At 29.4% G+C, this 16,153-nt stretch overlaps 1 protein-coding gene across 1 annotated transcript in view; it reads right to left on the bottom strand.

Moving 5' to 3' along the window:
• Positions 1-11,008: 11,008 nt before the first annotated feature.
• LOC113372705 (homeobox protein SIX6-like) overlaps positions 11,009-16,153 on the bottom strand; it is an 8,105-nt gene continuing 2,960 nt past the window's right edge. Inside the window, exons 2-5 of the mRNA XM_026613054.1 lie at positions 14,129-14,476; positions 12,265-12,516; positions 12,038-12,183; positions 11,009-11,147 (exon numbers count right to left, since the gene is read on the bottom strand). Coding sequence (XP_026468839.1) covers positions 11,009-11,147; positions 12,038-12,183; positions 12,265-12,516; positions 14,129-14,476 — 885 coding nt within the window. The remainder of the gene's footprint in view (positions 11,148-12,037; positions 12,184-12,264; positions 12,517-14,128; positions 14,477-16,153) is intronic.

Below are 16,153 nucleotides of genomic sequence, written 5' to 3' on the forward strand. Positions count from 1 at the left end.
ATTATTAATAAAGTCATTAAGTAATTTAGATGTAAGTCATTCTTAATAAAATAAAATATTAAAAACTACAAGGAAAAGAAACTCTTTGAAAATACGATAGAATTCGGATGGATATAAATAATTTTAAAATATATTTTTCATTTTTATACTAAATTATACTAAATAATTGTAATTATTGTTATAGGCAGATCGATAAATCCTAAAAACTGCAATATTTGTTTTGTAATTTTAAATTTTAAATTTGTATATATATAATATATATATATATATATATATATATAAAAATATATTTGTGTGGATATTTACAGATGGAATGAGCTTTCGACGTGACAAATTAATATGGGAAATTAATCTGACAACTTGACAACTTGTTGTGCAACTTTTATGCATTTCATACATCATATATATATATATATATATATATATATATATATATATATAAATCATTTGCCGTCGGTAAATATTACTTTCTGCATGTACTATATTTTTGATCACAATTTCCAGTTTTGAAGATATTGTTTAGATTCTATATCTCTGATCCATACAAAACGATTCTTTATATATATATATATATATATATATATATATATATACATATATATATAAATATATATATACATATATATATATATATATCAATAGTAATTTAAAATATTAGTTTCAAAAAGATTGCTACCGAATTGGGTGTTAATGATTCAACCGTAAATTCGAAACCACTTTTTATAACATCTGATGCACATGTATATATACGAGTATTAATATATCTGACATAATTTATTTTTTTTAGATTCGGTGGTCCGTTGATATCATTACTCATTTTTGTGTCGGACTCGTCGTAATTATTATGAAAAATATTCGAAATACAAAACGAATGATGAAAAAAGATCATCTTGGAGTCCGTCTGTTGGCCTTTTTTCTGATGCCTTCTGCTTTCAAATGAAATTAACACTCGATTTCATTAACCAACACCACCACCATGATAATAATAATATTATTGATGAAGATACATAGAAATAATCAATAATATTTAAGACTAGATAAGATAAAATACTAAGACTTTTCTATTAGCTGCTGTGATGTAAATTCCTTCTGATAATATTATATCAAATATATTTTCAATACTGATTCAATATATATTATAGCAATTACCTGAAAGCCTATTCTCACTTGATATTTTGTTTTAGATCTATAATTGCCAATGAAAGTCTGATATTAATACTGCTTGATATCAAGCTTGCCAAAATGAGTATCTTACCCGGAATTAATGGGTGCTCCAGTTTATCAAGAAAGTATATAAGTATAAAAATTGTGTTGGTGTTCTACACCAAAATAAATAATAATATATAAATCCAATTATAATATGTGTAAAATAGAAGGTCTTCCAGAGGCAATTTAAAATTTATTATTAATATTATTATTTTTATTAATATATATGGCTAAATGCCATACACAATATAAATATTTCAATTCAAGTTTTAGACTAATATTAAATAATTAAATGACATTAAATAATTCATTAATTATTAATTACTTTGTTAAATATTTATATTGTTGTATGTATATTTTATGTTAAATTAATTTTTCAAGATAAATTGAATGTTTAATTTAATCAAAATAATTCTGCACTATATTATTTTGTTAGTTTAATAATTATTATCTAATTGTTAAATAATAATTTACACATTTAAATGTTTTATATTGTTGTATGTCTATTTTTTACTATGTATGTGTAAACTATTATTTAATTGTTAAATATTTATTTGGGACATGTTTAATCTGGATAAATTAATCCTGTTCAATATTTTCTGTTACTTTATTTATTATTATAATAAATAAGTTTGTAAATCTATTTCTATTTCTATTGTCTATTTTCAGTTAAATTGAAGTTTGAGGCATATTTAATCTAGATAAATTATTTATTAATTATAACATTATTGCCTGCTAGTTTCTTTGTTACAATATTAAAAAAATTATAAATTTATATTTAGGAGTTAAATACTGACATGATACTTACGTTATTATGAGGCTATTTTTTCATGTATACTTCCTAAATGAATTTAATAATTTGAGGCATATTTAACTCAATGAAATTGATTCTGATTAATATATATTTTCTTTTGATTTATTTGTTACTATATTAAACAAGTTTGTAAATTTTTATTCAGGTGTTAAATATTTATATTGTTATATAAATAATTGTAATTATATATATATTATTGTTATATAATAATATATAAACTATTCAATTAAGTTTTCAAGATTTTGATATATTTTTTTTATTTTACTCCTACAATATTTATTCTGTAAGTTTATTTATTATAATATTAAAAATAATATTATAATTTAATAAATTCGATATTTTAACGGATAATTAACGGATTATCGATATTGGTATACTTGTTATTAACAACTTCACATCAGTTTGAAACAAACAGAACAAAAAATTCAAAATGTCCGCTGAGGCTTAATGTCAAATTTAATTAAGTGTTTGTTTAGTTAGAAAAATTGATAAATTCTTTTAAAACGTTAAATTTAACTTAAATATATTATATTTGTGATAAGTTAAACAATAAATGTCTAGTAATATGAAAAACAAAGAATGTATTAGATTTTCAGTACTTATTGGTTGCGTTTGAGTCATTTTGTGTTAAGAGGTTAGATAGTGATTTTAGTAAACTTAAATTGTACTTTAAATGAAGTTTTATAAATTAATGTGTAAGGAATATCAACACATATGGAGTTGAAGGAATTATAAAGTAGTAAGTGATATTGTTATTAAAATAAATTTCTCTACTCTGACAAGTCGTTTGAAAATAGACGCAATGTTTTGGTTAAGTCCTTAACCTCCAGAATTTGCATACATGTTTTATTTTATGCACGTTTCAAATAGATAAAATAATTCTTCACAATATTTAGTTCAAAATCTATATGTAGATTTTCAAAATTCAAACTTTCATAGAAAATCTTTCCGCGTCGCTAAAAAGTTTCGTGAGTCGGATATGAAAAATGGCGCGTTTTTATTTCTCATAACTTTTTCCAGAATTGAGATAGAATATTTTTGCTTTATCGGATTTATGTAACATAAACTTTTCTACGTAATTAGAATAGTATAATTTTTGTTATTGCTCGAAGTTTCACAAAAATCTAAAGTTGTTTAAATTAATAAATTAACAATAATATTGAAACAGCAAATGTTTAATATTTTGCAACTGTTATATATTCAAATTGTTCAAACACAGACATTTATTTTTATATTCATATAATATAATATATATATAATTTTCACTATTTTTTTATTCGGCTAAAACTACGAGCAAGTTTATAAATAATATTTTCATAATTACAAGCGTTTTATAATATATATTTATTTATAATATATATACATATATATATATATATATATTTATATTTATATATTATAAAAAATTGATTTAATAATTGGTTGATTGATTTATACTGACAACAAATATTTGGTGAGGGTCCACAAACAAAATATTTAATACCAATGTCAATATAAATCAATTCTATTATTTTTAGAGACTTTTTTTATAAGCATTTAAATATATATATATATATATATATATATATATATATATATATATATAATTGAATTCTTTATTATTAAATTGTGCAATATCATATAGAACACTAACAACTACGTATTGCTTTTTTTAAAGAACACATATTTTTTATAAATAATATTTTTGTGCTACAATTATTTATAATACAGGCTTAAATTTATTACGTACACGTTTATTGATAATGATAATGATAATAACGATTGTTAATTTTTTAACACTGAGAAAAGATTTTTGCAATATTTACATAGAAGTTTTTTAGTTGAGATCATTTTTCACAATTTACATTATTTGTTAAATAATAGTAATTCAACGCGGTTTTGTTTATTTTTAACTATTTGTCATTAACACTTTTTATTTAAATTTAACACAATTTTCACTATTTGTTAATTTAGTTTTTTACTCACTGCTTAGTTATTATTTTGTTAATTTATATTTATATATTTCATTTATTTTGATCACTATTTTGTTTATTTATAATTACTGATTTTTATTATTATTAATAATGATTTAATTTATTATATTTTGTTGACGAGGCGATTTCAAAAAGCTGTTTCATTAGTAAAGTTCCAAATTTTAGAAAATTTGGACTAAAAATATTATTTATAATTGCAAATTAAAAATAATAGTATCTTCCAAATTTTAGTTTATATTTTTTTCGGTCATATTGTTTCACTAGTGTTGAACATTTTCTCCAAAAAATTGAGTTCCAATGATACTTTAAAGTATCAATTATCAATTGACAAAAATTAGGTGTTTCCAATTATATCTACTTTCGGAATATCCCAATTTAGAAAAGTATAGAAGTCGAAATTATTATTTGTCTGGTTTTCTGGTATTTTTTGGAGTATTTTTAGCAAGTCTGATGATTTTTGGGTCTGATATAGAACTCTTGGATTCATAATTCAAAGATTTTTTAAATCCAAGTCCATCCCTGTTTCTACTGTCTCTATAAATTACATCTAAATTTATATACTTTGTGTCACTAGTTTCAAAAAATTTCTCTGAAAATGCCTTCAAATTTTAGACTTTCAATCATACTTCATTAATTTTCCACCAATTGGCAGAAGTTGATGAAACTGCTGCCAATTGATATATGTGTTTAATTATTGATGAACACAAATTAGGAAACCTTTGGAAGTTCCTGAAATCAAAATAGGCAAATTCTGGTTGTCTGGTATTCATTTTTTGAATCCAAAAATATCTTGATAAATTACTAGAAATATCTCGGTGTTTGGGTATCTATTCAGAGATTTGTCATATTCACACTCAAGGATTATCCATTTTTTTAAAAGTCCCCATTCCACTACGCACTATTATTACAACTCTCCCACGGCCTATGGACAACCCCTGCAGAATCCCTGGCCTCCTTAATATTCCTCCAGCCTGTAGAAGCCGTGTCCTCCAAATCGCCCACACTGCTCCTCCTTTTGCCGACCTCAACATGGCCAACATTCTTATTATCATCAGCCTCGAAACTGGCCTCGCTTCCATCCTCGTAATTCACCCTCGAGGACTCGTTCAGCCTCTCATTTATCCTTTCCTCGAAGCCGAAATGGGCCGCCATCTGCTGCCTACTGGCAGCCAGTTGGGCGGCGAGGCCCATTTGGAGTCCTGCTCCACCGAATTGGGGCACCGGAAGCATCGGCTGGGGGTGCGGGTGCGGGGTTAGGGATGTTGAACCGGTTATGGTTTGTGGCAGAGGTGGACTCGGGGATGGGGACTTCCAGTTTTGGAAGTTGTCTTGGGAATGGGAAGGATGGGGCTCGCCTCCGGGCGACGATGGCGGCGATGATGTCATCGAGGGGGACCAGGTGCCGTTTCTTCTGGGGACAAAGAAAAAAATAGATGATAATGGATATATATACTAGCTGACCCGGCAAACGTTGTTTTGCTAAGTAGGGTATATTCTAAACAATTTCTAGAGAATCAAAAATATTAATACTTTTTGTGTATAAGGATGTGTTGTTTGAATGCTATATACAATGAGGTATTATAAAAACAATAAACCCCATTAGCTTGTCTATACAATCAAACTGGAAGTTTTATACACTTTCTATAGAAAACATCTTATAATCCAATCCAAGTCTTTTTTGGTCTTTCGACTTATTGATTACGTTTCAAGTTTTTCAGATTTTTTTTGGATTCTAGATTTTGTGTATAATTGTGAGTAATGTTACTGAGCTTATAAAAAAATTTCAATTTTCTGCGAGGACAGATAGAAAATGAATTAAGTATTTCTTCTTTGATCTGCTTTTTGAAAAGTTTAAAGTAACATTCGATAAATTAAAGTAAATTTAATAAAAAGTATGTATGTAGAGCAGGGCGAGGCACAAAGGTCCAATTTGACTTTGAGCAGATATAAACCATAACAATTATATCACAACAAATAAGACATATCAAACGAACAATTATCTGACTACGTTCAGTAAACTGACTTCTACTTCATCATTGAGAAATGACAAGGGCGAGGCACAAAGGTCCAATTTGACTTTGAGCAAATATAAACTATATTGTAAAACCCATAACAATTATATCAGAACAAATAACAAATTTCAAACAAACAATTATCTGACTACGTTCAGTAAAATTGCCTTCTACTTCATCACTGTAGAAATGTGCTTTTTTATATCTTTCAAAAATTTGTTATCTAGACCTTTTTACCACATAGACTGGGAACGGCCAGGTGGTAAACAGGTTTTATGTCTTATTCTAATTTTAGAAGTATTTTACAAAATAATTACACTTTTAGCTAATGCTAAAAAACTACCAACGGAAGAAAATACTTTTATTATGGACTTTCAAAGATTATCGTTTATCTCCCCCATTTCAAAGATTATCGTTTTCAAATCAAGGTTATAGCTGTTTATACATTTTTTTCCTCTACTTTCAAATATTGTTTTTAAACAATGCTTAACTTTACTGGTTTTTGACACATCGGTGGTGGACCTTTTTAACCCCGGACCTTCATATATTACTATCTATTTTTTAATAAATTCTGGGAAATTATAACTGGGAAAATGTTATTCGACAAAATGTCTCTTTGATCGATACCAAATTTAGGTTCTGAATTTAAATAACATAAATAAAAAACAATATAACCTAGAAAATGTTTTATAAATACCAATGAGTATATAATTACACAAATGAGATCTTTCAGAGCACCGTGTTTAAGAAAAATATGACGAAAAGTGCATTTTCATATTAACATTTCAAAAAAGTTGATATTTTGAGTTTCTAGTAACATTTGCAGCGCGTTTCAAAATTTTTCAAATTAAAAATGTAAAGTTTCTACACGATTTTCAAATAATATCTCGCCTTTCCTACAACCTACTGATAGCACTAATTTTTCAAGACTAAGGCTGGCCAAATCGGTTTAGCCGTTTTCGAGTTTTAGCGGATCATTTCATCGAGAGCTCAATTTTTATATATAAGATATATATATATATATATATATATATATATATATATATACGAGCTCACTCTCGTCCTGTGAATAAGTCATTAATATCGGATTATAACCGCCACAGGTACAACAACCGCCGTAACCGGATTAACCACAATATGTCTCCTTCCTTACATCCATTATTATTATTATTATTATTATTATTATTGTGGTCAAAACTGTGTAAATATTTCACAAATAAAAATTCTTAAGCCGATTTCGGGAAACGCGAAGGGATAATTGTCCTCGGGGGTTTTCCACCAGAAAGATCAGTTGAAAAAGACTGTGAACTATTTCAAAATGGAAAATATAATGTATACTTCATATATGTATTTTTTACCACAAAATCAAATTCGACATGATGGTGAACAATATTTTCGATATTTCGACTGATATTAAATCGGTTTTTGTTTACCAGGAAACACATTTGTGTTTGTCGTTCGGATGAATAAAGGGATGAAAGGGTTGGTGGTGCATTGACCATAATTATGTTACTTCTTTATTTGCACAACAAGTCCAAAAGATTTTATTAGTAGACAACCCTTGATTTGATGAAATTTTATCTACGTATATATACATATACTAGCAAACCCGACGAACTCCGTTTCGCCACCAGATGGTTTTGTGAGAAAGATGAAGAATTTTTTGTTTGTTTTATATTTGAAAAGGAAAAATGTGATTTTATTATACAACAGTAATGAATTTATTTCGATTACAAAAATGAAGTGTTTTTAGTTGGACTTCTCTAAGTAAATGAAAGTGAATCCGCAAATTATCCGTTTCATTGAAGTGCTTTTTGGTAAACCACATTTTTTGTTTTTTGGTCTGACGTTAACACAAACAAAGCGGATGGTTTTCCAACTCGTGAATAGGCAACGTATAACTGCCCATGTGAAAAACAATGATTTTCTAAATAATCTATTTGGAATTCATCCCGCAAACACTAAGCGATTGCCCTTGCGATTTGTTATTGCGAACGCAAGGCAAACTGAAAATTGCAATCGTTTGAAGTCAAACGGAAGACCAGTCGGAATCATTGGTATGTCACCAAATCGCCAGCAATTTTTGATTTAATTGTGAAATTCAGTGCGTGTACATCATTATTCTTTGCGGCAAGAATTGCTCGTTGACTTAACCAAGCATAATTCTGATAATTCTCACTAATGTCATTACTCGAATTTTTAATAACGGTGCGTGAAGTTCCAGCAGCTTGCATTAAGGCACGATGCCATGCACAACTAATTTTCTTAGCTATAAACCTTGCAGAGCTCGAGACCTTTCCAACAAATGCAAAATTGTCGAAATCGGTTTGTGCGTTCTGGAGTTATAACGTCAGGAAGGAAAACCCGACTTATTTTTATATATATGTAGATATTCTGTATACTATACTTCTCTTACTACGTGTATTTAAACCATTTGATTGAACTTTTATATTTGATGAAAATTTTTGCGATTTTTTAATATAACACTAATTATTTTTATTTAAGCCACAATTTAGGCAGTTTTATAGGCTTTTTAAGTATTTATAATAATATTATGTGATAGAAGAAATATTTTGAGATATTTGCACGCAACGAAAAAAGTGTCCCGAATGTTATATTAGCTTTTTGTTAGAAACTTTATTTATTTTTATTATTATTTATTAGTATTATTTTCACGATTTTCAATATGATTTTATAAACTTTTTTATGCCATAATACAGAAAAATTCACAAACCTTCTAACCACATGTGACAAAATAGTTTAGTAGAATAAAAAGTTTATTATATTTGCACCAGCTGATCAAAAACATTTTCAAACAAGGCATTAAATAATTCAACATATGTTATAATATAAGTAAATTCATAAGCTTTTTGACCGTACATAATAATTATATTTAGTTGCATAAATATTTCAAGATATTTGCAAAAATGTAGAAAAGTGCCCGGCAAGATCCAGTTTTTGAATTTTTATATTTGGTGGAAATTTTCACGATTTTTCAATATGGCACTTTATACTTTTATTATGTTATAATTTATGCAATTTTATACTCTTTTTAACTACATATAATAACTAGCTGTAAGTGGATTTCTGTCTTGAGGCAATTATGGCATCGTGCCTTAAGTCAAATTGCTGGAACTTCCCGTACCGTAACGAAATGTTCGAGGAATACAGAATGTTTTCAAATAGATTATTATAAATATTGTAACATTGTCTATTATTTATGAGAACTATATAAACTGAATTGCAGAGTTGAAATTATTTGTGAAGTATATTAGAACTATAGTCAGAATTAGAAAATAATAATCTGAAATATTTTCGATATACAAAAAAAAAAAAAAAAAAAAAAAAAAAATGGTACAAATTTTTTTTTCCAAAATCAATTATTTTGTTAAGACAAGCAGAAAGTTCTTTGAATCATTTAAATCGGACGCTTAGTTCTCTCAAAAACTGCCATTTTTTACATATTTAGCTCCGTATCTTCGAAATGGTTGAGCCTGCCTTTGCCAAAAACTAATAAGCACTTCTCCCAATCATTACTAATTGAATGTTTTTTACATCATTCAAATCGGATACTCCGTTCTCTCAAAAATTCGATTTCTATTTTCTGCACTCTTTGCTCCGTATCTCCGAAACGGCTGGACCTGCCTTTGCCAAAAACTAATCAGCTCTTTTCCCTATCAATAGGAATCGAATGTTTTTTGAACCATTCAAATCGGTTGATCCGTGCGCCCTAAAACGTGACTGGAAATTTGTATCCATACATACATACACACACACACACATACATACACACACACACACACACACACACATCCATTTTTTCTGAGGTATGCCAAAACGTTCAGAAACCTTCAAAACGTCGAGAAATGTTAAAATTTTCAATTCCGATTTTCGGCCCATTACAATAACTTACCCTACGGGAAGTTAATAATATTATGTGGCAGAATATAAATGTTGAGATATTTGTACTAAACGAAATTATTAAAAATCTGAAAGTTTAGCGTCATCACCTGAAGATGGGTAAAAAGAACGTGTCCGAAACATTACAAAATAGTAGTAAAAATATCCATTATCGTGTTCTCGCCAAAAATCCTTGTCTCCTTAGGAAATTCCACCAATTACTATTCCGTCCTCGATTTTCGTTCCGATTTGGGGTTTTTTCTCCAAGCCATTTGCCTAATGCCTTACGTTTCGATAATGGGCAAACATCTTCAGTAAATGTAGATAAAATAAAAAAAAAAAAACGAGAGAGAAAAAGGGCGTGTAGGCTTACTTAGGCCGATGGAATTATTATTATTCCCTTTTTGTTAAGGGTGTCGCACATTAGCAAGCTGCTTCTTAATTGCCTTTAACACCATCGACAGGGAAATGGAATGATTTTTTTGGGTGAAATGGTTGTAAGTCGTAAAGTATTTGTGGAACGTAAGTAATGTATTTTAGTAGTGCAAAATTAAATGATCTACAATTTGGTTTAGTCACAAAACACTCTAAAACAATTGTAAATAAGAATTATTATACATCAGCCTCTATTTATTAAAAAGCCCAAATCTAATTGAATTTACTATTATGGACTACGGATTGCTTACAATTGAATAAATATATATCATCATTACCTTCAGCTCTCGCATTATGTGGCAATTGTGAAGAATAATAAATGTTGATTTCGTAAAATATGGAAAATGATGACAAATTGTCATTAAATGTAAAAATGTTAAAATGTTAAACAAAATGGTCGTCTGCATTGTTCCACGTCGAGAATTATGTTTTGTAATGAAAATGATTCCGAGAGACAAAACTGTACTTTGTGAGATATATTCCGTTCACACCATTTATTGTAATGATTCTTTTGTCTTTTGATTTAAACGATTTTCTTAGAGATTTCATCACGTATAAAAAATTTAGACACACAACTACTATTACGCTGTTACATATACATATATATATATATCTACATATTTTTATACAAATAATTAGACAATCGGACATAATTATTTTCTTATAAATTACCTATTTTTGGCAGCGGCCGCCCTGTCCCTTTGCCTCCGATTTTTGAACCAATTTCCGACTTGGGTCGGAGTCAAACCGGTCGCCTGGGCCAGCTCTCGTTTCTTCGTAGGGTTCGGGTAGGGGTCCTGGAGGTACCTTAAAAATAAAACAAACTAGCTGTAAGTGGAATTCTGTCTTGAGGCAATTATGGCATCGTGCCTTAAGGCAAATTGCTGGAACTTCCCGCACCGTAACGAAATGTTCGAGGAATACTGAATGTTTTCAAATAGATTAGTATAAATATTGTAACATTGTGTAATATTTATAAGAATTATATAAACCGAATTGCAGAGTTGAAATTATTTGTAAAGTATATTAGAACTATAGTCAGAATTAAAAATAAAATCTGAAATATTTTCGATATACAAAATACTAAAAAAAAAAAAAAGGAACAAAATTTTTTTTTCAAAATCAATTACTTGTTAAGACAAGCATAAAGTTTTTTGAATCATTTAAATCGGACGCTTAGTTCTCTCAAAAACTGTCATTTTTTACATATTTAGCTTCGTATCTTCGAAATGGCTGGGCCTGCCTTTGCCAAAAAGTAATAAACACTTTTCCCAATCATTACTAATTGAATGTTTTTTAGATCATTCAAATCGGATACTTCGTTCGCTCAAAAATTCGATTTCTATTTTCTGCACTCTTTGCTCCGTATCTCCGAAACGGCTGGACCTGCCTTTGCCAAAAACTAATCAGCTCTTTTCCCAATCAATAGGAATCGAATGTTTTTTGAACCATTCAAATCGGTTGATCCGTGCGCCCTAAAACGTGACTGTAAATTTGTATCCACACATACATACATACACACACACACACACACATCCATTTTTTCTGAGGTATGCCAAAATGTTCAGAAACCTTCAAAACGTCGAGAAATGTAAAAATTTTTAATTCCGATTTTCGGCCCATTACAATAACTTACCCTACGGGAAGTTAAAAATTCAAATAAAAATCAATTATATAAAATAAAGTTGTATTCTTACCATTCTCTAAGAAGACACCTCGTTCTCTCCTTGAAACAATGTGTCTTCTGTTCGCCATCCCAAATAGTCCGAGGTAGAGGAAACTTTTTTCGGACCCTGTATTTATCGACTGGACCCAAAGGACGACCTCTTAACTTCTCTGCTTCCTGAAAATATAATAAAAATAGTCCTTTTCACACTATCATATATTTTAAAAATCCAACAATTTTCTTGTAACAATATTTTACCTGATAATGGGCCTCCAGCCACATAGCCTGCAGTTTTCCATGGGAGTCCCTCGTGAATTTGTGCCTCTCCAGAATCGCATATAACTCCCTAAAGTGTCCACTGTGGAAGGCCACGATGGCCCTGGCCCTTAAGACGGCCTCCGACCTGTCCAACTCCAGAATATTCGGATGGGCAATCGGAATGGACCAAAGAAACCTGGCCAACCTTTCGATGTCTCCTGATTCCTCCAAGGTCTCGCAAACCGAACTCACCTGAAATAATAAATATAAATAATCATTAAAAGAAAATTGTAGATAAATAATAATTTTAATATTCACCAAATATTAACAAATTCATAAATAATAACAATAATTTGTTAAAATAAATAATTATTATAACTCAAAATCAGTCAATCCTACTTTGTACATTATTTAAATAATATTATAAAGAATTCTATAAGCTTCAAGTATCCTTTACATAATTTTTATTTAAAAGCTTCAATTTTCAAGATATTTTCAAAAAACTAGAAATTTGGACCTTAAATGATATTGTCGGTAACGCGAATAGATAACTAAAATATTTTCGATAAAATAATCATTATAAAACGCTAAACCAGTTAATGCTAGCTTATACATTATTTAGGCAATATTGTGAAGAATTTTATAAGCTACCATTTTTCTTTACACAATTTTTATCCAAGAGCTTCCATTTTCAAGATATTTTCAAAAACCGAAAAATCCGTACCTTTTGCGGTACCGTCAGTTGGGTAACCAATAAATTCTCGTATATGTAGTTTTCAAATTTTTATAACTCGAAATCAGTTAATCTTAGGTTAGATGTTATTTACGCAATATTGTAAAGAATTTTATAATCTATAATGTTTCTGTATACAATTTTTTCTATGCGCCCTTTCATTTTCAAGATTTTTTCAAAAACTAAAAATTCGTCCCTGTTCGAAAGTGTCGACGCGAGCAGCGGCCTCGGTAATAAATTTGTCAGTTTTCAAATTAATATAACGTTGTCAAATATCTCCCTTCCGCCTTTTTGTATTATAAACCAAGAGCAAAAAAGCGGAAGGGAGATATTTGACAACCTAATATAACTCGAAATCCGTTAATGCTAGCTCATACATTATTTAAGCAATATTTTGAACAATTTCATAAGCTACAAATTTCCGTTCCACAATATTTTTCTACGACCATCCATTTTCATGATATTTTCAAAAAACGAAAAATCCGTACCTTTTACGGTACCGTCAGCTCGGTAACCAGTAAATTTTTGTATATCTAGTTTTTAAACTTGTATAACTCCAAATCAGTTAGTTTTAGCTTAGATGTTATTTAGGCAATATTGATAAAAATTGCATCTACTACAAATCTCTAATACATAATTTCTTTCTATGTCTTTTCGGTTTCAAGATATTCTTAATAGTTTACAAAGCTGTGTCTGTTCCGCCGTGAAATACAACCTCGGCAAAGCATAACAGCGGACTTGGCTAGCCTGTAGTTTTCAAATTAATTCAACTCCAAATCAGTTAATTTTAGCATAGATGTTACTTCGACAATATTATGAAAAAATCCATCAGCTACAAATGTCTAATACAAAATTTCCCCCTAGGACTTCTCGTTTTCAAGATATTTCAATTATTTTACAAATCCGTACCTGTTCCGCCGTGAAAGACAACGTCGGCATAGGAAACAGCGGATTCGGCTAGCTAATGTTATGTAGTTTTCAAATTAAAATAACTCGAAATCAGTTAAATTTAGCTTAGATGTTATTTCGGCAATATTATAAAGAATTTCATCAGCTACAAATATCTAATACAAAATTTCCCCCTACGACTTCTCGTTTTCAAGATATTTCAATTATTTTACAAATCCGTACCTGTTCCGCCGTGAAAGACAACGTCGGCAAAGCGAACAGCGGACTCGGTATCGCCAGCTGGTGTCCTCGCGCCGCCACCGGAGTCGGCTTTGTTATCTCCGGAACCCTCGCCGGACCCGAACCGCCGGAACCACCGGAACCACCGGAGCCATTACTCGGGACCTCTACGGGGGCTCCCAAGTGACCCAACAGAATCTGTTCCCGGTTCCTGTGGGCTATCAGAATCTGTTCGGGCGTGTTGACCCGGATGCTCGGCGGGAGGGCGGTTGTCGGCTGTAGGGCGGCGGGACGGCCCTGGGGCTCCGGCCCGGGACTTTGGGCGTTTGGGGAAGCCAGTTTGGTAAAGGACTTATACACGGCACATTATTGTTAGTAGTAGTCTAAACGAAATTAGTTTTCGTTTAGAAATTGTAGGATTTTGTTGGCAATTCACTATCAATGCACCATGAAAATATTTGAAAATTATTTGATTCTTTTTGTAACACATGGAATTTTTCAATGTTTAAATTAATCCTAGAACATCTGATCTATAAAATCACCATTAGCACTTCATACATATTTGTCACACATAAGACTATTTATTTTTATAGGATAATGTTTTTAAATGTTTCTAAAAACACTTTTTGAAATTAATATATTATATTTTTAAATAGTTAGTGTAAAGCTTTTTAAATACGATTTTGCATAATTTGCTATTTTACAGACAAGATAGTATAGATTTTATAGAACTGTTTCACTAAATCACCATTTAAACTTGTTTTTACTGTTGTTTTATTTTTGCAACACAAAATTATTTAAAAACTGAAATTATGTCATATAAAAAAAACAATATTAAGTATAGATTTATCAGTAAAAAATATTACACCAACTATTTTAAATGTTTAACACACTTTTCAAGACACAATTTGAAATACTAAAAGATAGTTACACATTTTTGTTTAAAAAAATGGACGATTATACTTTGCACAAATTATTATTTTTAGCATATATTTTTGAGTTCTAAAATATCTTGATATAAATATAAATATATTTTAACGTTTTTTCGTTTAAGTGTCCGGATTGTCATTTTGGTAATTTTTTGCAAATTTTAACATGTATTTTGCAAGCATTTTGCAATTTACAAGAAATTTTGTAGTATTTTTTTTTAATATCACAGAAGACTGAATTAAATCTCACTATTTAAAATCTATATATCAACAAAATATTTTTAATTGCAATTTTTACAATATTCTAAAAGTATTTTTAAATTTTCTCAGTTTTTAGATAATTACTAACGTTTTTCTTATATTAGTTTAATGAATTTATCTTCATATAAATTATAACATAGAATTTATTATATTAAGTTTGCACGAATTATTTACACAAATCTATTTAATATTTTACAAAGTTGTGACAATTTGTTAGGATTTTACTTCTATATTGCGCTATTTGTTATTTTATAAGCATATTTAACTAAAATTCGATATTTGGATGGTTTTATACATTATTATTATTATTTTCACTGATATATTCACTTGTCTGCAAAATGTCTATTTTAGTCAAACACATGCTTTACTATTGTTGCCAAATTCTATTTAGAACTTTTGCACACACAATTGGGGATGAAGATAATTTGTGTAGATGATTTTTTGATTGGAAACTTAAACTTTGTTCACACACGATAAATTTTAAAGATGATTTTTCAACTCAAAAGTTAAATATTTGCTTGATCTTGTCCACACACAATTTGTAAGATAAAAATACTTCAACAAGTCTCGTCACCACTAAAATAGATTTAATTCAAACACTGACACCACTTTTTTGATACTATTTGTAACTTTTTAGCGCCTTTTGGACAACTACATCGATCCTTTCCTCACTGCACAATTTTTTGCCAAACTTCATTTTTCCGTCGAAACCTTAGAAATTCACCACCGATCGATCACATATCGATATCGATCCGCCATCGACTCCGATATTCGCATATATCGATATATCTATACACAATTATCGATATATATCCCATGCCGTTGCGATATAATACCG

The sequence above is a fragment of the Ctenocephalides felis genome, unplaced genomic scaffold (assembly GCF_003426905.1).
Source record: "Ctenocephalides felis isolate EL2017-DRISC unplaced genomic scaffold, ASM342690v1 CF-g0.4_SCAFFOLD_01604, whole genome shotgun sequence".
In the NCBI taxonomy this organism is placed as follows: Eukaryota; Metazoa; Arthropoda; class Insecta; order Siphonaptera; family Pulicidae; genus Ctenocephalides; species Ctenocephalides felis.